The sequence below is a fragment of the Procambarus clarkii genome, chromosome 1, assembly GCF_040958095.1.
Source record: "Procambarus clarkii isolate CNS0578487 chromosome 1, FALCON_Pclarkii_2.0, whole genome shotgun sequence".
Lineage (NCBI taxonomy): Eukaryota > Metazoa > Arthropoda > Malacostraca > Decapoda > Cambaridae > Procambarus > Procambarus clarkii.
This window is the reverse complement of record NC_091150.1, coordinates 30642246-30666642: the sequence shown is the minus strand read 5'-3', so window position 1 is coordinate 30666642 and position 24397 is coordinate 30642246. Positions and strand designations below refer to the sequence as shown.

Below are 24397 nucleotides of genomic sequence, written 5' to 3'. Positions count from 1 at the left end.
CTGGTTCATATGGGACGCTGTCATCACCCAAGCCTGGGACATGGTTGACTGGTTCATATGGGACGCTGTCATCACCCAAGCCTGGGAGATGGTTGACTGGTTCGTATGGCACGCTGTCATCACCCAAGCCTGGGACATGGTTGACTGGTTCGTATGGCACGCTGTCATCACCCAAGCCTGGGAGATGGTTGACTGGTTCATATGGAACGCTGTCATAACTTTTATTCAGTTTATCAACCAAGAAAAATTCAACAAATAAGCAAGAAACCCAAATATAAATGATAAAGTAGGAATAATTGGCAAAGCTCAAGACGAATTATTTGACAGCCAATCTCTATAATTACAAATTTTAGAGAAATTAGTTTTTTTTTGGTGAAACAGTGTGAAGCGGTCTGGAAGAACATCAGATACGTGTATGAGAAGCAGTGACATCAAAGAATACGACAAAGGAAGGGTAAATAAATGAGACGAAGGGTTGGAGAAGAGGAGGAAGCGATGGTCCGGAAGAATTAGTGAATTATAATTGGACGAGGGTTGTGTATATTACACTCTGCTTCCTCCTTTCATTACTAATTATGTGTTTTCTCTAGCGCCTTGAGAACCCCATCTGAAGTGTTATTTACTCCAGTTTGTGCACTTCACACGACAATGGTCGATCTGTGTCTCTAGTTACGCCGCCGCCATCTCTGGTGTTGGGTGTGAAAATATCTTCCTATTCTACCCTGTGGATTCCCCCTTCAGTATATTAAATCTCCATTGTGTCTTCTTTCACTCACTTCTATTTTCTAGCGTATTTTGGTCCTGTTCTATCAGTCTTTCTTCATACCCAGGATTGCTTATTACTGGAACGAGCCTCTCTGTAAGGCTTGGTACCGTCTAAAGTTTCCTTATGCGTTTTTTGAGATCCGGACTCCAGGACTGAGCTGCATATTCGAGGACGTCTTACACAGGTTGTGTTCTCAAGCGGGTAGTTTAGTGCCTGAAGGATTTCGGAATTTTCGACAATATAGAGTATGGCGCTGACGTTATCTAGTTCTTTGGTCTGCTTCAGGTAGGCGGTTCCCCTTCACTGTATCACCTGTATCACCTTCCTACTGATTTTCTGTCACTTTTTACACCTTACACGTAATGTTATCGAATTCGGTTGTTATTTATTAGACCAACTCTATATATAATAATAAATATATATAATAAATATATATATATAATAAATCATATCACCTTAGCTTAGCTATAGCATTTATTTGTTTTTACTTTATAGTTTTAACTTCTATATCAATTTTGGAAGTTAGTTTCATCAGAGAGTTAGGACCCCAATTGTTCATTCCAGCCTCGGCTGTAAAAATTTAAAACCAAATAAATTGTGGGAATTGTGTATGTGATTGGTGTTACAGCCAGTATGAGGCTGTCATACGGGTGGTGGGCGGGTGTCTGCTGGTACAGCAGTGTGGGGCGGCGGGTGGTGGGCGGGTGTCTGCTGGTACAGCAGTGTGGGCGGTGGATGGTGGGCGGGTGTCTGCTGGTACAGCAGTGTGGGCGGTGGATGGTGGGCGGGTGTCTGCTGGTACAGCAGTGTGGGCGGTGGATGGTGGGCGGGTGTCTGCTGGTAAAACAGTGTGGGCGGCGGGATCTCCGGGTTCCGAGCAGGGGCGCTGAGTCCTGAGGGCTGGGGCGCTGCGCTGGCTCACCCAGACGTGTATACTGACTGACAGACGGTGATGTAATTTTGAGGAAGACCTGAGTACGCGTCGGTGTATTTTCAGGAAAATATCTTCGGGACTTCTGAGGTATCGTTGCAAAAAGGCCGATATGACGGGGGATATGAAGGTAACAAGTCCAACTGGACGGGCCGTGCGCCTGACCGCGGTCTCACCGCCGAACAGTCGCATTTCATATACATCTAAGATGCACCATGGAACCAAATCTGATTTGGCTAATGAGTTCATAAACGCCGGGATTCGAACTCACGGTTTCATCATATTCAAAATGTCTTCATTTTGTGTGGTTTTAAGCCTGACTTTGTGTATGGTTACCCATGCACCTCTTCTCCTTCTCTCTGTTCTTAAGATATTCTTCATTCTTCACTCTGTTTATCCTGTCCTTGTGTACTACCCTTTTTTATCCTAGGTTTTTATGCTGCGGTTTGCCAACGCAGCAGAATTCTATGCCGCTCAGTAATATACAGATATGCTGTGTCCATCAGAAAATACTCCATAAATTTGTTGAAAAAAAATCGGATAAAATTTTGCGTGCAGATTTCATTTACATTTCGTAAAAATAAATGTTTAACAAATTCGAAAAAATCGGATAAAATAAAACACACCAAAACATTTTCGATTACTACAACTTTGAAATAATTTTTTTTTTAATTTTTGATAAATTTGGTTAAAAACACAAAAATAATCTCAACAAACACACTTCTACGTACAGTGACACACATACACACACACACACACACACACACACACACACACACACACACACACACACACACACACACACACACACACAAACACACACACACACACACACACACACACACACACACACACACACACACACACACACACACACACACACACACACACACACACAAACACACACACACACACACAAACACACACACACACACACACACACACACACACACACACAAACACACACACACACACACACACACACACACACACACACACACACACACACACACACACACACACACACACACACACACACACACACACACAAACACACACACACACACACACACAAACACACAAACACACACACACACACACACACACACACACACACACACACACACACACACACACACACACACACACACACACACACACACACACACAAACACACACACACACACACACACAAACACACAAACACACACACACACACACACACACACACACACACACACACACACACACACACACACACACACACACACACACAAACACACACACACACACACACACACACACACACACACACACACACACACACACACACACACACACACAAACACACACACACACACACACACACACACACACACACACACACACACACACACACACACACACACACACACACACACACATTATTTCTGTTATTATTAGTATTTTATTATTATTCCCATTGTCGGGGACAGGAAGCCTGTACTTAGCTTTATCGAGGTCCATCTTGGTCCACCTGCTGACCCTCCTCAGGATGCTACCCACAACAGTTGCCTAACTATAGAGGCATAGCAAATGTGCCCAACCGTTTCTACTCCGCCTGTGGGGACTGAACATATGTCCCTCGGTTGTGTGTGCCGAGGACGTAGTCTACTGCGCTACAGGCGCCCCTGTCTTACTCTGCTCACAATATTCATTTAAAATCGTTTAAATTATATATATAAAAAATACAGTAATAGGAAAATGAACAAATACACGTGAAATATACTGCGTTTATACTTATGAATAATGTATAGATTCATAGCTGGGCTGAAGAACGTTGACGTGAAGGGAGACGAGAGGTGATGGTACTATCATGCAAGCAAAGCGTTGCTGGAACACTTTGTCTCAGCGACGGTTCGTGCCTTGCTGGAACACTCACTTTGTCCTGGTGACAGTTGATGGAACAACTTAAAAGTTGAGCTGCCATCATCCATTCTTTTCAGAGCAGCCGTCATACACAGAGCAGGAAGGGAACATGTAGCCCACACATGTATACCATGAGAGTGAGAATGTTCCCGTCTGACCAGGAGCCAGGACCAGGAGCCAAGTACCTACCAACCTCTGCATCTTTTCTCAATCTTTGGCAGCTTTGTTTACATTTATTTTTTTTTATGAGCAGTTTATGAGCTCTGAAACACTACGAGATTGATTGTTTATAACAATAATATGTGATTGGGAAATTTCAATGCTAGTTAATTGTTTAATATATGTAAACAACGCCGACAAAGTTTTAGAAAAGATGTACAGGTTCGTAAGTACTTGAGCAAATGCTTGAAGATGCCTGGCCCACGAGCTTGGGGCCAAATTCACGAAGCAGTTACGCAAATACTTACGAACGTGTACATCTTTCCTCAATCTCTCACGACTTTGGTTACATTTATTAAACAGTTTACAAGCATGAAAACTTACCAATTAACTGTTGTTATAAACAGCCTCCTGGTGCTTCGGCGCTCATTAACTGTTTCATAATTGTAAACAAAGTCGCCAAAGATTGAGAAAAGATGTACAGGTTCGTAAGTGCTTGCGTAACTGCTTCGTGAATCTGGCCCCTGGCCAAGTGGTGGCTGAGCCAGAGAATGGGACATAGTCACCACTTGGTAAGTGCCGTCGGCGGGCCGTCCTCACTCTCATTTTGTATCATATATGGATAAGGTTTATCTTGCTTTCAGCCATGCTGTTGTCACGCATTCCCTGCAAAACATCTACAATGTGTGTGACCAGTATATAAATACATTTATTCGATTTGTATTTAGCAAAGTATCTTGAACATCTACCTGCTGTAGATAGATGCTGTAGATACGATCTACTTGCTGTAGATACTCCGGTGATGGGGTTATAAGGCCTTGACACCAGCTTAACCACCAAATATACACCTCCCCTGAACACAGTCCAAGACTAAAATAACCTCTTAGTGTATATATATATACACCGAGAAACTCCCCCCTCCCCCCGTCAGGTGGGTCTATACACCCTCCTCCCGTCAGGTGGGTCTATACACCCTCCCCCCCCCCAACCATTCATCAAGGCCCTCCACTCCCCAGGAAATGTAAGCTTTGTTACTCAGATGATGAGGATGAGTCCTCCTGGGCCCACCGCTCACCAAGGAGCCGTCATCACCGATTATATGCAACTTCATTACATTTTCGAGTTTATTTATTATTATTATTATTATTATTATTATTATTATTATTATTATTATTATTATTATTATTATTATTTTAACAAGAATGTATGACAGACACCGTGTGTGGGAACCGACCTGTGAGATTTATATTTATTTAATTTATATGAATTTATATTTACGTTAATTTATATACTTCGATAGCAATTTGTATAATGATAAGTGGACTGTATTTCTGCAATAATCTCATAATCTCACAAATCGATCCTCTACACATTAGGGGGGGTTATTAAATTAATATATATGCAGCCAATCAAACTACAGTAACTACATACATTGAAGAGGTTCCTTATCTTATAGTACAGCAGGTTAGTCCACCAGGTATAACTAGGGTGTAGACACCAAATTATCCTCTTTGAGGCAGCTTCCATCACCCAGTAACTGGTGCACAAAGTCTTGCTTCCTCGACTTGACCTGTCAAAAGTGCGCTAGCTGTGAAGCCAGAATCCTATATATGACAAGCTATATCAGAGAAAACTGTACATGGAACATGAAGACCTGGCTTAATTACCTTTAGTTTGAGGCTTCCACGTGCTCTAACCGGATCACCCTATATCCTGACATTAATGGCCTTAAATGAATGATAAACGGGTTTCGGATAGACACTTAACTTGAATTTGTAGACAGCGTGTTGACAATGGTACACCTTTGGGTTCCATAACACTACGTCCAAGTAAAATTAACAGGAGCCGAATTTGCTCCTGTGTGAGCCTCTGGTCTCGTATAAACCATGGCTGTTTAACACTCCATACTATTGACGTTACTGGCCGACATTGTCCAGAATGATAGGAGCCGAATTTGCTCCACACGTCTCGGAGGTGACACAACAATGGCTCCCCCTTTCCTCCCTGATGCCTGGCCTACTTTGTCCACATGTCAGAAAGTGATAGAAGGGTCACATTTACTCTACTTTAATATTGATAATTAAGTTAATTTATATAAGATGTTTTTATGATGGTAAAGTCCAAAGACTAATGTATTTAAGAATAATTCCCAGCAGAATAGCTGGTGAATTATAATAGTATGTGGTGATGATATCCCGTTTTCTTTAGACGGTAATTCCACTACAAGTTACGTTTTCTATGGGTAACTTGTTGGTAATACAGCAGAAATTATTATCTGTCTGTATGATATATTAAATGGTGTCGTATTTTCCGACATAATTCCCCAGGGGGCTGCTCACGGGTCGAAGTCCTAATTAGAACAGACGAACACCGATACTCCTCCTTCGAATTATTAGATTAATTTGATGTTAGTAGTTAGTAATCACACATTTGTGTGTCTGTTCGTACAGGACGGATGTCCCGTACTAGAGTTGCAGGGGTTAGAAGTCTAATGCGATTTCATTTCCCTGTCAACTCTTGAAAGGCTAATATTCAAGCCTTATTACATATTATTTAACCCAGAAGACTGGATGTGATCAAGTACTACAGTCAAGTATGATTCAGGGACTGCAGTGAGATCAGTGACATTAGATATAACTTGAAGTTTCTTCAGGTAACTGGTCACTGATATATAAACACTGAGGCCCATGGAATACATCTTGATTAAATAATAAATGTATCAAATCAGTCATCAGATTTATTGGGGTTTAATTTAATTAATTGATTCAGAGGATTGAATAGCTCATCATTAAAGTAAAGTATGGTTCTGAGACTGCAGTGGGTTCAGTGACATTGGTCGCAGTGACTTGTAGCTGTTTTAGGCTACTGTTCACTGATTTGCCACTGAGGCCTCATGAACTCATCTCCAGCTTTAAATGATGATACTAACATCAACCTCTGTTGGTATAGTCAGCTGTAATCTCCTTAGTATAATGCTACTGGAGAAATATAATCAGCTGACAAATTCAGATTTCTATTGGTATTGTTTATCTGCAGGCATAGGTCTCCTCGGGCTTGATACTGGGCCTGAGAGTAATTTACCTCCTGCAGACTTTAACATGGTTATACCCTGATATTTAGTAGGGCTACCGATGAATCGATGGTAGTAGTCTGTCCCCACAAGGACAGCCATTTGGCATTTGATTTGCTCAAATTTACCTGCAGCTGCTTGATAATAGCTTTCCAGGTCAGCATAATCAACTTGAGATTGTTGTGACAAATCTTCACATTTCTTGATCTGTCTTGTTAAGTGGCCTTTAAGACCTGCAAGGGTTCTTTTCATTCTCCCTGCATTATCCATACTGGCTCGTTGGTGAAGCCTTGTGGGACTTGTACTTGGGCTGCTCATAATACTGAACAAACACTAATGGTAGCCTAGGGTAAATTCTGAACTCACTAGGCAATAATCCTACCTCTACTAGAGGTTAGCACTTAAAATTAATACACATTATATATATACAATCATACACACTAATGATTTGAGTGATAAACCAGTGTCACTGGAAGTACCTTTAGGTTAGCTCTTCTATATCACCCTAGGATGGTAGAGACACTAATTAATCACTCAAAGGTGTAATGATCATAAGTAAATTATTATATATACAACTCAATTCGAGTTGATAAAAATTACACCCAAAATAGGGTCTGGACCATTCATTAATGGTGTTAGGTTGTTCAATATAGTACAACTGACTATGGTAATAATGGGACTAGGATGAGCAATAATAGTTCAACTAGTCAATGGTTAATATCCTACCCTGTTGTGGGTTGGCAATTAGTAAATATTATACTGTGATCACTAGTGCAATATATATTAAATAATTCTCTATCTTGGAGAAATAATATACACAATTATTGATAATAGCCTCTTAATTAGCCTCTATGAAACTTCTAATATTATCAAGAAGTATTAAATATTATTAGTGACCTCGCGAAATAAACTCCACAAAATTCGTAGATAATCTCTCGCGAAATGTAACACCACGAAATCCGTGAACAATCTCGCGAAGACACAGTCACTAATTTGGCTGGCTTCTATATTAGCGCTGTCATTTCACGAAATAACACGCCACCAAATATCTGTGGGTGTGCATGAAACCGCTGACGAAGCTGAACTGAACTGAGGGAGGCTCCTGAGCTCCCTCGAGGCTTCGCCGCTGTCTTTGACTGGCTGGCCTTGTTTAAATAACACTGCACTAGTATATTTAATGAATCCACTGGTTAACTGGTTCATCCGGTACTAAGATGACCAAATGTGGGTTCAAAGGATCAAATAATCCGTCATCCGGTTCGAAGGACCAAATAATGTGGGAACCGACCTGTGAGATTTATATTTATTTAATTTATATGAATTTATATTTACGTTAATTTATATACTTCGATAGCAATTTGTATAATGATAAGTGGACTGTATTTCTGCAATAATCTCATAATCTCACAAATCGATCCTCTACACATTAGGGGGGGTTATTAAATTAATATATATGCAGCCAATCAAACTACAGTAACTACATACATTGAAGAGGTTCCTTATCTTATAGTACAGCAGGTTAGTCCACCAGGTATAACTAGGGTGTAGACACCAAATTATCCTCTTTGAGGCAGCTTCCATCACCCAGTAACTGGTGCACAAAGTCTTGCTTCCTCGACTTGACCTGTCAAAAGTGCGCTAGCTGTGAAGCCAGAATCCTATATATGACAAGCTATATCAGAGAAAACTGTACATGGAACATGAAGACCTGGCTTAATTACCTTTAGTTTGAGGCTTCCACGTGCTCTAACCGGGTCACCCTATATCCTGACATTAATGGCCATAAATGAATGATAAACGGGTTTCGGATAGACACTTAACTTGAATTTGTAGACAGCGTGTTGACAATGGTACACCTTTGGGTTCCATAACACTACGTCCAAGTAAAATTAACAGGAGCCGAATTTGCTCCTGTGTGAGCCTCTGGTCTCGTATAAACCATGGCTGTTTAACACTCCATACTATTGACGTTACTGGCCGACATTGTCCAGAATGATAGGAGCCGAATTTGCTCCACACGTCTCGGAGGTGACACAACAATGGCTCCCCCTTTCCTCCCTGACGCCTGGCCTACTTTGTCCACATGTCAGAAAGTGATAGAAGGGTCACATTTACTCTACTTTAATATTGATAATTAAGTTAATTTATATAAGATGTTTTTATGATGGTAAAGTCCAAAGACTAATGTATTTAAGAATAATTCCCAGCAGAATAGCTGGTGAATTATAATAGTATGTGGTGATGATATCCCGTTTTCTTTAGACGGTAATTCCACTACAAGTTACGTTTTCTATGGGTAACTTGTTGGTAATACAGCAGAAATTATTATCTGTCTGTATGATATATTAAATGGTGTCGTATTTTCCGACACCGTGGGTGTGGTGGAGCTTGAGGCGTGGGTTACAGACACCATGGTAATGTATACTAACGTTTGGCAGTGTATACTAGCGTATGATAGTGTATTCGTGTGTGTATGACAGCGTATACCTGTGTATGAGAGTGTATACTGTGTATAACAGTAAATATTCATTGCTGTAAGTGAGGTCGGGGGAAATATAACTCGGAGAGCAAATACAAATATTCTTACTCTCATATTTTTTCCCCTGGTCGCCCATTTTATTTATAAAGTGTTCGAAATCCCACTGTATTATTATCTGGTGTGTACGTATACACCGGATGGGTCCTGTATCAACACTGTTCGACAGTTACCACCTCTTCCTCTCCCCCTTCCTCCCTCCGGTGTTATGAGACAAGTGGCAGCTCCTACCGTCGAGACGTCTCAGGGAAAATCCTCCGGAAAACTAGTTGATCTCAAGAAATTGGACCATCAGTAAATACGTCTCGTCTTTAGGTGGGAGGAGAAATTCACTGGTTGTCTCGAAGGGTGAAAATAATTCCTTCTGGCGGCACAACGAGAGCAACTGTGAATGATGTGCTTTGGAACATTATGTATTTTGTTACTTGCATTTGTTTTGTTATAGTAGTGGGTTAGCCCCCTTGTGTGTTGGGATAGTGGGTTAGCCCCCTTGTGTGTTGGGATAGTGGGTTAGCCCCCTTGTGTGTTGGGATAGTGGGTTACCCCTTGTGTGTTGGGGTAGTGGGTTAGCCCCCTTGTGTATTGTGATAGTGGGTTAGCCCCCTTGTGTGTTGGGATAGTGGGTTAGCCCCCTTGTGTGTTGGGATAGTGGGTTAGCCCCCTTGTGTGTTGGGATAGTGGGTTAGCCCCCTTGTGTGTTGGGATAGTGGGTTAGCCCCCTTGTGTGTTGGGATAGTGGGTTAGCCCCCTTGTGTGTTGGGATAGTGGGTTAGCCCCCTTGTGTGTTGGGATAGTGGGTTAGCCCCCTTGTGTGTTGGGATAGTGGGTTAGCCCCCTTGTGTGTTGGGATAGTGGGTTAGCCCCCTTGTGTGTTGGGATAGTGGGTTAGCCCCCTTGTGTGTTGTGATAGTGGGTTAGCCCCCTTGTGTGTTGTGATAGTGGGTTAGCCCCCTTGTGTGTTGTGATAGTGGGTTAGCCCCCTTGTGTGTTGTGATAGTGGGTTAGCCCCCTTGTGTGTTGTGGTCGTGGTTCCTCCTTGTGTATTGTGGTCGTGGTTCCTCCTTGTGTATTGTGGTCGTGGTTACCCCTTGTGTATTGTGGTCGTGGTTACCCCTTGTGTATTGTGGTCGTGGTTACCCCTTGTGTATTGTGGTCGTGGTTCCCCCTTGTGTATTGTGGTCGTGGTTACCCCTTGTGTATTGTGGTCGTGGTTCCTCCTTGTGTATTGTGGTCGTGGTTACCCCTTGTGTATTGTGGTCGTGGTTACCCCTTGTGTATTGTGGTCGTGGTTACCCCTTGTGTATTGTGGTCGTGGTTCCTCCTTGTGTATTGTGGTCGTGGTTACCCCTTGTGTATTGTGGTCGTGGTTCCCCCTTGTGTATTGTGGTCGTGGTTACCCCTTGTGTATTGTGGTCGTGTTTACCCCTTGTGTATTGTGGTCGTGGTTCCTCCTTGTGTATTGTGGTCGTGGTTACCCCTTGTGTATTGTGGTCGTGGTTACCCCTTGTGTATTGTGGTCGTGGTTCCTCCTTGTGTATTGTGGTCGTGGTTACCCCTTGTGTATTGTGGTCGTGTTTACCCCTTGTGTATTGTGGTCGTGGTTCCCCCTTGTGTATTGTGGTCGTGGTTACCCCTTGTGTATTGTGGTCGTGGTTCCTCCTTGTGTATTGTGGTCGTGGTTCCCCCTTGTGTATTGTGGTCGTGGGCTTCCCCTTGTGTATTGTGGTCGTGGGCTTCCCCTTGTGTGTTGCGATAGCTGTTCCCCTGTGTTGTGTCCCTGAAGTGGTGGTTGATACTAAGGTTCGACAGTATTAATGTTGATCAATATCACGGCTATTTTGTTTCTTCCCGCTGTTCAGGGAAGACAGAGGGGCATGGAATGAATGCTGAATAGTGTTTTGATGCAGCGCCGGGGGCTTGGGGCTTGGGGCTTGGCGTTGGGGGGCTGGGGGTTAGGGGAAGCTGGGGGCTTTGGATGGAATGGGGTGTCTGATTCTTGAACGTGCTCGTAACTGGCTCTTCGTTTTATCTTCTTGAATATGACAGGTTGCTTTGTCCCTGAATAGGCAAGTGTTAAATATTAGAGGTGCTTGTTGTTGAATATGAGGATGGTAAATATAAGAGGTTGTAAGTGTTGAATATATCTGGTTGTGGCTGACTTTGTTGCAACTTATCTGACGTCGTATGTGTTGGATGCCACTTATCAAACACTGTGAGTATCAATTGTTACTTATCTAATATCGTGAGTGTTAGTTATTAATTATCTAACATCATAAGTGTTAGTTGTTGCTTATCTAACACTGTAAGTGTTAGTTGTAACTTGTCAAACATCGTAAATATTAGTTGTAAATCATCTACCATCATGTTAAGTAACTTTTGCTTTACACAAAACGTTGATGAGAGGCGTCGTGAAGGGTGGCAGCTCCCACACCTGGCTCACGTCCTGAGGACAGTTTAGGCAGGTGTGGGCAGGTGAAGCTGTTGGCACCACCACCTCCACCACACCCTCAAGGTGTACCACCGCCACCACACCCTCAAGGTGTTGTAGGCACCTTCACCGCCACCCTCAAGGTGTACCACCGCCACCACACCTTCAAGGTGTTGTAGGCACCTTCACCACCACCCTCAAGGTACACCTCCGCCACCTTGTGGGTGGTGGAGGGCCGAGGTATGTGACCCTCCACGCTACCTAATCTTTACCAATAAACTCGAGGCATTTATATCCTTCAAACACGAAATAATATTTTGATAATGTGTGAAAATGTTTATATGTGAATATAAAATTAGTTGGCTGTATAGGAAAGAACATTTTGTATCCTCTGGTGAACACTTCATCGTTGTGTTGAAGCATCAATGGTTTAATTAAGGCAGGAACGGTTTTTCATAATATGTTTATATTTCAAAATGGGATCCCTTTTATATATTAAGTTAATATGTTTTGTCTCAAAAAAGAAATGTTCTATAATATTTAAAGCGTCCGCAAATACCAGTTTAGTCGACGACGACGACGGTTTAGTCGACGACAACAACAGTTTAGTCGACGACCACGACACACTATAAGGTCTGAGGCTTCCAGTCTCAAGATATTAAAGCAATATTTTCTGAACGCGGGAGTTTACACCGAGATGTTGGCGAGAAGTAAAGTTGGCGAGAAGTAATGTTGGCGAGACTTATTGGCAATAAGGTGCGGTGGCGATGAAGATGGAAGACCTTGCACAGAAGCCTTCCAGAATTTCTTTATTGAAGGTCAACATTGTTCCAAATTCCAAACTGGAACCAAACTCAGAAAGTATCAGATTTATCATTTGTACCAAGAGAGACAACAACGGCACTTTCCTACACCGTGGGAGATTACACCCCTTTCCAATTTTCATCCCTCCCTTTCCACCCAAGAAACAAATTAGAGATGAGCCCAAGCTTCGTCTTGAGACAAAGCTCAACGCCTTAAGCCATACTGATGCTCTCTCCCACAGAGCATTCTCTCTCTCAAATCATATACACTGATGGTTCCCTACACCGCACCACGGGTGCAGCTGGAAGTGCAGTTGTCCTGAGCATGGGAGATGGCTTATATTTTGAGCTGTGACCTGGACCTGGGATATGAGGACAAGGAGCTGTGGTATGAGGACAAGGAGCTGGGGTATGAGGACAAGGACCTGGGATATGTGGACAAGGACCTGGGATATCAGGACAAGGACCTGAGTTAGATACAGTAAGAGAGTGTTGGATACAGTAAGCGAGTGTTGGATACAGTAAGCGAGTGTTGGATACAGTAAGCGAGTGTTGGATACAGTAAGCGGATGAAGTTATATAAACTAGGTTTGACAAAATACAAAATTCTACTCTTAATGTGACTGAAAATTTTAATTGCCGCCACGAGCGTTGTGGCCCTTAATATGATGATCTAGTGTGTAAATAATTAATGAGGTAACCTATTGGAACTAAACTAAGGTACAGTCGGGTTTTAGTTTGTGATAAGATTAAATAGGTTTCTGGCTTAATTATAATCCACCGTGTTTTCTGCCTTGGAAGATTGCCTATTGTGTGTGTGTTTATATATATATATATATATATAAATCAGGTTCGAGGATGAAATTAGTAACAGCAAAAGATTAAAAGCACTTCGCTTAAGCAACAGCCCGGCTAATTATATAACTCAATCCACCTGCCTTATCCGTACACTTAATATTAACGGCAACAAGAAAACCTGCCATTCTTTTTGCCTTGCGTGGCAGCCTTGCCGAAGACGTCTTCTGGGAGATATAATGGCCGCTCCCCGGAGCTGTCGTTATCTTCTGGCAGATATAATGGCCGCTCCCCGGAGCTGTCGTTATCTTCTGGCAGATATAATGGCCGCTCCCCGGAGCCAGTGAGGCATTAGAGCCTTAACAAAGACCAAGGTTGTAAGACTTGATACACTGACAGGTCTTTTCATTGAGCGGCAGACCTGGGTTACTGGTGGCAGGCGTCAGTACCTGCTCAACACCACCCGTGACCGCCCTCACCTGGTGATGAGCACCTGGTATGTGGTGAGGTGATGAGTGACTACCTGTCATGTGTACTCACCTGGTTGTGCTCGCGGAGGTTGAGCTTCGGCTCTTTAATCCCGCCTCTCAACTGTCAGTCCAACCCGTTCTCGCACTTGCGTATAGTCAATATTGGCTTATTAAATAAGTGCATATGTGACATACTAATTTATTGTGAATATTTTAGTTTACCTTGAAAAGCTTCATAGAAAACAAAGACCTTACCTAACCTTCTTAGTATGTTAAGATAAGCATCATATTGTTTCTTAATTACAATTATTACTTAACCTATTATAGGTATAGGTTAAGTAATAATTGTAATTAAGAAGCAATAAGATGCTTATCTTAACATACTAAGAAGGTTAGGTAAGGTCGGTGTTTTCTATGAAGCTTTTCAAGGTAAACTAAAATATTCACAATAAAGTAGTATGTCACATATGCACTTATTTAATAAGCCAATATTGACTATAAGCAAGTGCGAGAACGGGTTGCAGTCAACTGGTGTCCGGTTGGTGTGTTCTGAGGGGGGGGACACACACAAGGTTCTTGCACGGGCATTACGCCGCCGAATAACTGGTTTAATACAGAGCCCAGGAGCTGGAACTCAGTCTCATAAAAAAATAGATAGTGCATACACGTTCACTTGTGCACGCGTGCACACACGCACAGGCACTCAGACACGCACACAGGTACTCAGACACGCACACACGCACGGATATAGGCACTCAGACACGCACACAGAAGCACAAGACACTCAGGAGTGCATGAAACCTAAGGTTGTCCCGACCCGCTGCTCTGCTTCTCTGTTATGCTAATTAAGTCAATTATTTTAACTGAATTTAAATTACCTGAAGGAGTAGTGTCTCACGTGAAGATGGGACGCAAGACGCTGGTGGTGCTGGGGACCACCACCACCAGGACCTTAGTGGTGGTGGTGGGGACCACCACCACCACCAGGCCCTTAGTACACACGGCTTCATTTGGAAGCAGGTTGAAGAGGCCGTCAGTAAAGGCAGGTTCTTGTCAACAATGGACACGTAGAAGAATCATTAAAAGGAAGATGCTGCCTTTGTCGACACGCCCAACACTACAGCATCTGCCCAGGCTATTAAACTCTTCTATACGATCTTCTTTTCTGCGGCTCACAAAATGGAGGAAGGAGTCCTGAAACACATCATTAACAGAAACTTGAGCCCAACCGACATTAATCAGAAGATGCGGTTAGCAACTTACTACAAGAGCAAGAACACTGGTAATTTACTCATGAACTCTCATAACACCAAGCCAAATGCTTCGAAAGTGATGAATGGTGTCTATTTATTTACATGCCCACTTAGGGACTATCAGACCCCACCGATTTCAATATATAGACAAGACAATATTTCCTTTAAGGCGTCTGACTGCAGAAACAACAAAGGCTCTATCAAAGATAACATCGTTTCTATATGTAGAAGAAATTAGTTATCACAAGAAATAACGTGACTACCAACACCGAAATAATCGAAAGACAATGACAACAGAAGTCTTTCTTGTAAACATATGTTGTTGAATATGACCGAAAAGTTAAGATTAACGATTCTAAGACAAATCTTCTCAATATTTCTTATGTTTTCCTTCACTGTCGAGGGAAGTCGAAAAATTAATTCTCCAAAGTTTATTTTCACGCTTTTTATTTTGGTCTGACGCGTAGGGATGCGTTTAGCAAGGTCACTCCTTACATTCTCAAAGACAAATTTACCATGTTTTTGTTGTTTTAAATTTAGCTACTCAGAACGAAATGTCCATGTAGCACGGGCTATGGTGAGCCCGTAAAGTTTACCATGTTTAGCACGGGCTTATATTCTCTTTGCGTGAGGTGGTAAAGAACAAGCGGATGAAACAAGTGGATGAATGGCATAATATAAGAGATATTAAATGTGTCAACATAGACATCTTATGTCCTTGTGACTGCTTGTATTCCTAAGGCAGAGTCATTGGATCATGTCTCTGCATTGGCTCGGGGTCTTGAAGTGGGCAGAATGTAATTATTTGGTAATTGGTTGTTGATGGCTGGCCCTTGACTTTTTAATGTGTGTGGTGCCTCGCTGATGATGTCCACAGAACATCAGTGAGTTCTGTATACTCGACAACAGAAGACTGGACATCAGCGAGGTGCTACACATTAAAAAGCAAACACCAGCAATCAACAACCAGTTAACACATAATTGCATGTATATCTATATATATATATATATATATATATATATATATATATATATATATATATATATATATATATATATATATATATATATTATATATATATATATATATATATATATATATATATATATATATATATATATGTCGTACCTAGTAGCCAGAACGCACTTCTCAGCCTACTATGCTAGGCCCAATTTGCCTAATAAGCCAAGTTTTCCTGAATTAATATATTTTCTATAATTTTTTTCTTATGAAATGATAAAGCTACCCATTTCATTATGTATGAGGTCAATTTTTATTTATTGGAGTTAAAATTAACATAGATATTTGACCGAACCTAACCAACCCTACCTAACCTAACCTAACCTATCTTTATAGGTTAGGATAGGTTAGGTAGCTGAAAAAGTTAGGTTAGGTTAGGTTAGGTAGGTTAGGTAGCCAAAAAACAATTAATTCATGAAAACTTGGCTTATTAGGCAAATCGGGCCTTGCATAGTAGGCTCAGAAGTGCGTTCTGGCTACTAGGTACGACATATATATATATATATATATATATATATATATATATATATATATATATATATATATATATATATATATATATATATATATCTTAGTATATTTTGGTAGCAGTCTTTCGTGTAGACATATATTATTAAATATGACCGAAAAAGTAAGATTAATAATTCTAACACGAATTTTCTCGATCTTTCTTACGTTTCTTTTCACTGTTGATGGTAATTCAAAGATCAATTCTCCAAAATTCATTTTTAATTCTAGTCTGACGCGACACTTGAGCGCGTTTCGTAAAACTTATTACATTTTCAAACACTTTAGTTTACACAAACACACACAACTTTAACTGAATAGAGCTTAAACATCTTTCGAGTTTTTATACCTACATTTGGGTGAAGTGACATGTTACAATAGTTTTGGATGAGGTGAAAATAAACTTTTAACACAAGACAGAACACGAAACAATGAAACAGGTATTAAAAGTAGGTGACTGCAAAAGGCCTATTTTTATTGGCCCATATTTCTTGATGCTTCTATATTGGAGCGGAGTCTTGAAGTGGGTAGAATATAGTTGTGCATTAATTGGCTGTTGATTGTTGGTGTTGACTTCTTGATGTGTAGTGCCTTGCAGGCGACTCGACGCCTGCTATCTGCAATGTGTATATATATATATATATATATATATATATATATATATATATATATATATATATATATATATATATATATACACACATTGTCAGTAACTTGCCTTCATCAAGACAAGACAACTATTCGGGTACTCCGTCACAGCCTGAGAGAGAGAGACTGGCATCTGCATGTTGCTCATCCGTGCTGGAGTATAATCAATATAACACAAAGACAAGTATAATTCCTTAGGATAATGTGACTTAGTGAGGCTGAATAGTCCCAGCTTTCCCTCTCCCCTCTGGATGGTTAGTCATCAGCGTATTCCGATTTGTTTATGTTTGTCCTACGTCGGGTGAGAAAGGTTTAGGTGTGCACGTTTAGGTGAGTGTTTCTGGGGTTGTGTGTTTTTCGGGTGTTAGTGTGTGTTCTTGCGGGTGTTAGTGTGTGTTCTTGCGGGTGTTCTGAGAGTGTCACAGACGTAGAGGGTGTCATGCATTACAGGGGACGTCTCCTCTGATGTAGTGACCTTGTTGTCATTGGTTCTGGCGCGGCGGATGTTCTCTATAGTACTGGTTTTATACACGAGCCTCTGTTGGTGCTCTTGCTCCCACTCTTATGGCCTGTCACACCCCTCTTATGGCCTCTCACACCCCTCTTATGGCCTCTCACACCCCTATTATGGCCTCTCACACCCCTCTTATGGCCTCTCACACCCCTCTTATGACCCTCTCACACCCCTCTTATGACCCTCTCACACCCCTCTTATGGCCTCTCACACCCCTCTTATGGCCCTCTCACACCCTAGGTATGGCCCCTTTCACACACACACACATACACCCCTATTTCCATGAGCCCAATAATGGCCGTATCCTCGTCTGGCCCCCACAGGACGTGCCGATCCACGCGACGATGGTGACGATGGTGTTCGTGTCGATGGACCGCTACCGCACCATCGTCACCCCGAACAAGGCGCGCCTCCCGCCCTTCATCGCCGTCCTGGCCGTCTGGGTCGTCTCCGTCTGCGTAGTCCTGCCCTACGCCGTCTACATGCACTACATCGACCTTCAGGTACGTCTTAACCCCTTACATGAAGCGCCTCGATTAAATTAATCCTTAAATTGCTCAAGAGAGTATATATATATTCCGTATGTGTTTTCTTGGAGGATATTGTGCAGCGACGATCTCGCTTCTTGTAGGTCGGCGTTCGATCCACGATGGCCCTCCCACGTGGTTGGACATCGCTTCTTGACTTCGTCTAGCTCCTCTTTCCATTTTCTATCGTGTCCTCGTGTTCCATCTCTATCCTATAGTCACGCTGTACTCTGCGTTTTTCCTGATTCTTTTCTTTCAGTTCCTACTGGTTTCGAGAATTCATTAGTGGTGCTGTTTTGTTGACTGACTTTATCGCTGCTTTATTAGCGCGTGAGCCTTTATGAGCGCGCTGAGCCTTTATGAGCGCGCTGAGCCTTTATGAGCGCGCTGAGCCTTTATGAGCGCGCTGAGCCTTTATGAGCGCGCTGAGCCTTTATGAGCGCGCTGAGCCTTTATGAGCGCGCTGAGCCTTTATGAGCGCGTGAGCCTTTATGAGCGCGCTGAGCCTTTATGAGCGCGCTGAGCCTTTATGAGCGCGCTGAGCCTTTATGAGCGCGCTGAGCCTTTATGAGCGCGCTGAGCCTTTATGAGCGCGTGAGCCTTTATGAGCGCGCTGAGCCTTTATGAGCGCGCTGAGCCTTTATGAGCGCGCTGAGCCTTTATGAGCGCGTGAGCCTTTATGAGCGCGCTGAGCTTTATGAGCGCGCTGAGCCTTTATGAGCGCGCTGAGCCTTTATGAGCGCGCTGAGCCTTTATGAGCGCGTGAGCCTTTATGAGCGCGCTGAGCCTTTATGAGCGCGCTGAGCCTTTATGAGCGCGCTGAGCCTTTATGAGCGCGCTGAGACTTTTTGAGCGCTTGAGCCTTTATGAGCGCGCTGAGCCGCGAGCGTTTGGCTGCTGTACTGTGCGTGTGAGCCTTGTGAGTAGCAGCGTCTTACGCGCCGGCAGCTGCTCACATTTAAATATAAATGTGCCTTAAATTAGTTTCATAAACAACACATGTCTGCAAGTTATGGAGAAGTGATCATTCTTCAACACTGCCCTAATAAATTATATTATTATTATTATTATTATTATTAATACGTTAATCATATTGGTACAGGAGTGGGCGACTTGGGACTCCTGTTACCAGGCTTGGTACTTCTCCTTCCCGTTGCTCACGGTGTGTCCTAACTTACTAGCTTCCCCTGGAACATGCCCGCTAGTCGCTTTACAACCAGGTCCCAATTACTGCTGGCTGAACAGGAGGGAATAGTTAAGTATCGGTGCTCAGCCAATGGTCCCTGGCTACGGTTCGAACCCACACGGAATTCTCGGGAGGTGCGGGCGAGTCTGCTGCCACTGTACTACTAGGGCAGGACACCGGCCCTGGACACTGTACACAGTAGAGACATGGAGATGTCTCCATTGTGCAATTTTGTCTCCATTTTGGTAGGGGTTATTGTGCAGCCTGTCTCCCTGGTCGTTCACAACGACACTACACTACACACAGACATCACAATAGCCTGATGCATCAAATGAACAAATCCACAAGGGCCGTGACGAGTATTCGAACCTACGTCCGAGAGCATCCCAGAGGCTGCCTTAATTAATCGACTGAGCTACGACATGGTCTAAACACACTAAACCGTTCTACTAAAGTGCCCGAACCTAACCAACCCGAGAACCCACGAACAGTAAACGGGATATGCCGCTCTTTTCATGAGCCGCTACCATTTCTAGTACATCACATTTCGGTAAAGTACGGGGTCAAAATGCGACGCGGTGATAGGAGAACGGGCTGAGTTGTGACAACTTATCTGGGGCGACGATTTCTAGAATTATGATCTAATTTGTTATTATTGTTAGTTTTTTTTGTAAATTTGACTCTTTACTTACAATAGATTTTCGTCAACCGTCTCCCGAGGATTACTAACCCTGTTAATAAATGACAATTATAATCATAATCAAATTAATTATGTAATTAGCCCGTCGTCATGAACGAAGGCAAGTGATGTGTGTGAACAACCTGTCCTCAGGCGAGGCTGTTTAAGCACGCGACTGATCCCAATGACGTATTTTTCATCACTTTTAACGTACTGAGTATTCAATTAGTTTCTCAACTGTAGGTCACTACAAACTAGAATGTGTTGAATAATTAGGTCTAACTGAGGTTAGGTTGCTTGGTTCTGTTGGAAATTAATTATATTTGCGTTACGCGGATGAAGCATTCAGGGAGCTGTGAGTCGAGCAGAGGACGTGAACAAAGCACTGTTCGAAAAAAGTGCGAACGTCATCAGTTTTGAGTCGTGTGTAAAGTGCTTTTTATTCATAAAGACGGGGCTAAGCCGGTGGATTAACGAGCATTTGGCCTTTGTGGATCAGGACGGGCTGTTGTGAATTAAAAAAAAAGCGCTGTAAACACGACTCAGAACTTATGACGCTCGAACTTTTCTCGAACAATGCTTCGCTCTCTTTCTGCGTTCGAATCGCACCTCTATAAATCGCACCTCTATCTATAAATCGCACCTCTATAAATCCTCTATAATCGCACCTCTATCTATAAATCGCACCTCTATAAATCCTCTATAATCGCACCTCTATAAATCCTCTATAATCGCACCTCTATAATCGCACCTCTATAAATCGCACTGTAAATACAAATAATTGCCATCAGAACTTAAACACCGAAATATACAACTATACTCGAAATTAAATTATATAATAATAATTTACACCTGAAAAAATGCCAATTATGAACGCACAATACGTTTAAATTGACGAATGGGTCTTTGACGTTAGGAGCGCCTGACCTGAGGACAAGTTAATGTGTAATACTTCAACAATATTTGTGTCTGTAATTGTGTAGTGTATTGATCACTGGTCTCATCACTGTGGTGTGGGGTCCCTGGGGGTCGTGTAGTGACCTCTGCGGTCATCAGCTCGGTGGTCGGCCACCTCAGAGTCCTGTCCAGACTACAGCTTATTGGACTCTCGGTAATCTTATGTTTATAATGTATTGGTTTCTGCTCCTCTTTTGTGATCCGGCAGTGCTCGGGTCTCTCTCTCTCCCCCCACACTATACCCCTCTCGCTTTCTTCTCTGTCTTCCCCTTTTTCCCCCTCTCACCAAATTATCTCTCCTCTTTTATCCTATCCCACTCTCTTCTTCCCTCATCTCTCCCCTCTTCCCTCCTCTCTCACCTTCTTCGCTTTTCATCCCCTTCCTTCTATATCTCCTTCTCTCTACTTCTCTCTCCTCCTCTTCCTCCTCTCCCGCCTTTCATACCTCTCTTCCCTATCTCCCTCTCCTTTCCTCCATGTCTCCCCTCTCCTTCTAACACTTTCCGCACATTTCTCCACCTCTCTCATCCCTCTCCCCCTATTCCCTTTCCCCTCTTCCAGTCTCTACCTTAACTCATGTCTCACTCCCCCCCCCCACTCTCCCCCATCACCATTCTTCTGCCCCTCTCCCCATCATCATCCCCTCGGCCTCTCTCCTCCCATCTTTCCTCTCTCTTCCCCCCTGCCACCTCTCTCCTTCCCCTCACCTTAAAAATTCAATATTACGGAGCACGAAAAAGAAATCACCTATTTTATATTTCCTGAAAATCGGAGAAGTGAGGGGGGGGGGTATAGAAGAAGTTATTGTGCCGTGATAGAGTAGCGCAGCTGTACTGGGCACATGTAACGGGGCTTTCACTCCTCATCAATACAAAAAAATGTATTTTTTTGCAGTGTGAAAATTGCAGAGGATATAAAGAATAATTAGATGAAAACTTAACACAATTTTCTTTGATACTAATTGTAAACAAACGCATGAAAAATAATACCTGAAACATGGTTAACATAAACTTGGTTATCACACGAGAAAACTTAAAATGAACGCATGAAGAAACTTAAGTTAATACAAGACGTAATGGTAACACGAATATATTTGCAAGAACACCAGCACCTGGACACAAGGAGGTAGCACGGGCTATGGTGAGCCCGTAATTGAGTTCGCGATAACCTTGTTACTCTGATATTTGGGTCAAAGTATTAAATGGAGGTGGGGTTTCCTCCCTTTTCCCTTTTTCTTTTTCGCTTCTGTATTAGTCCGTGGTGAGCGCGGGGTCAGGAGTACCTATACCCCCGCTGGTGACGTCACATCCTATGTCACTAAGGCCTGGGAATGGCACTGGAATGGCATTCTTAAAGAGTGGCACTGGAACTGACCCCGACTGGCCTATGACCCTCACGTACCCACCATGTGTCATCTTGGAAAGTTGAGTGAAGCTACCCCCTAAGCGTCTGACCTCCGTTGGATAAGCATTCTAATAGCTATAAAGACTATATAGACAAGCGCCCTTTCTCTGGCCCCTGCCAGAAAAAGGTCTGACAGCGCAACGTTTAATAACATATTAATATAAGTCTTCTTTGACAGACACGGGTGAAGGGGGAGGCGAATGGTGCTTGTATTGAGGGTGCGAGGCACAAGGGATGCTGTTGAGGGCCGCGCTGCTGGTCAATAATAGAGGGCTAAAGGTTAAGGGAATGTTAAGGGGCAACCAGTGGCAACCAAGTATAGGGGCTTGGTTGGTCGTAAGAGTTAACTGGTGGTGGAAGGTGAGGGGGGGGGAGGGTTGTTAGGTGTGGGGGGGGGGGGGGGACTCCTGCACCTGTCCTCACCTGGTTCACCTCTACTAATTGAATCCCTCTTGTGAGACGCCACGAGCACACTGTTGCCACGTGCACGAGAGCGTCACTGTACCGGCTTGCTTAGACAGTGAAGCAGAGGTTTCTGTGAGGCAGTGAAGACATTCAGGCTTCAGGGAAATGGTCTACTTACACTCAAGTCTAAATGAGATGCGAAGCTAACAGTGAGGCACGAAGCCAACAGTGACACACGAAGCCAACAGTGACACATGAAGCCAACAGTGACACATGAAGCCAACAGTGACACACGAAGCCAACAGTGACACATGAAGCCAACAGTGACACATGAAGCCAACAGTGACACACGAAGCTAACAGTGAGACCGAGTCTTCAGTGAGACTTCATATTCAATTCCAGGATTAGGTTGGATCTGTCTGGGCGCCTCAGTGAAGCTGGGGATCACTGGCCGCTCCCAGGATGGTGCTCGCGTGTAAGCCCCGTCACCCCCTTGCTCTCTCCTACCTGGTTACCTCTCTACGTGTGTTCCATTTTATACCAGGGTGTGTGTTCCAGCTGGTCCCACTGCCTGTATGCTTGTTCCAGCTGGTCCCACTGTTTGTTCCAGCTGGTCCCACTGCTTGTTCCAGCTGGTCCCACTGCTTGTTCCAGCTGGTCCCACTGCTTGTTCCAGCTGGTTCCACTGCTTGTTCCAGCTGGTCCCACTACTTGTTCCAGCTGGTCCCGCTGCCTGCATGCTTGTTCCAGCTGGTCCCACTGCTTGTTCCAGCTGGTTCCACTGCTTGTTCCAGCTGGTCCCACTACTTGTTCCAGCTGGTCCCATTGCTTGTATGTTTGTTCCAGCTGGTCCCACTTCTTGTATGTTTGTTCCAACTGGTCCCACTGCTTGTATGTTTGTTCCAGCTGGTCCAACTGCTTGTATGTTTGTCCCAGCTAATCTTAGGGACTGGGTTTGTCCCAGCTAATCTTAGAGACGGTTTGTCCCAGCTGATCTTAGGGACTGGGTTTGTCCCAGCTGATCTTAGGGACTGGGTTTGTCCCAGGTAATCTTAGAGACTGAGTTTGTCCCAGCTGATCTTAGGGACTGGGTTTGTCCCAGCTAATCTTAGGGACTGGGTTTGTCCCAGGTAATCTTAGAGACTGAGTTTGTCCCAGCTGATCTTAGGGACTGGGTTTGTCTTAGGTGTTCTCTGTTCTTAGATGTGTACCATTGCTCAGGGTTCTTCAATATTTGGTCGCGAGATCCTATTCACTGGGTTTTAAGGTCAAGAAATATTAAATATTATTTACCCTACCGGCGTACTTTTTAACCATTGTATTACGATTATAAAATTTATGCTGTAGTAGATAGGATATCCTGGGTCTCTCTCTCTCTCTCTCTCTCTCTCTCTCTCTCTCTCTCTCTCTCTCTCTCTCTCTCTCTCTCT

General features: G+C 43.3%; 1 protein-coding gene across 1 annotated transcript in view; it reads left to right on the top strand.

Annotated features, from left to right (window-relative positions):
* Positions 1 to 12933: 12933 nt before the first annotated feature.
* LOC123754293 (5-hydroxytryptamine receptor 1D) overlaps positions 12934 to 24397 on the top strand; it is a 74983-nt gene continuing 63519 nt past the window's right edge. Inside the window, exons 1-3 of the mRNA XM_069321488.1 lie at positions 12934 to 13072; positions 13606 to 13739; positions 18133 to 18312. Of these exons, the coding sequence (XP_069177589.1) occupies positions 12934 to 13072; positions 13606 to 13739; positions 18133 to 18312 (453 nt within the window). The remainder of the gene's footprint in view (positions 13073 to 13605; positions 13740 to 18132; positions 18313 to 24397) is intronic.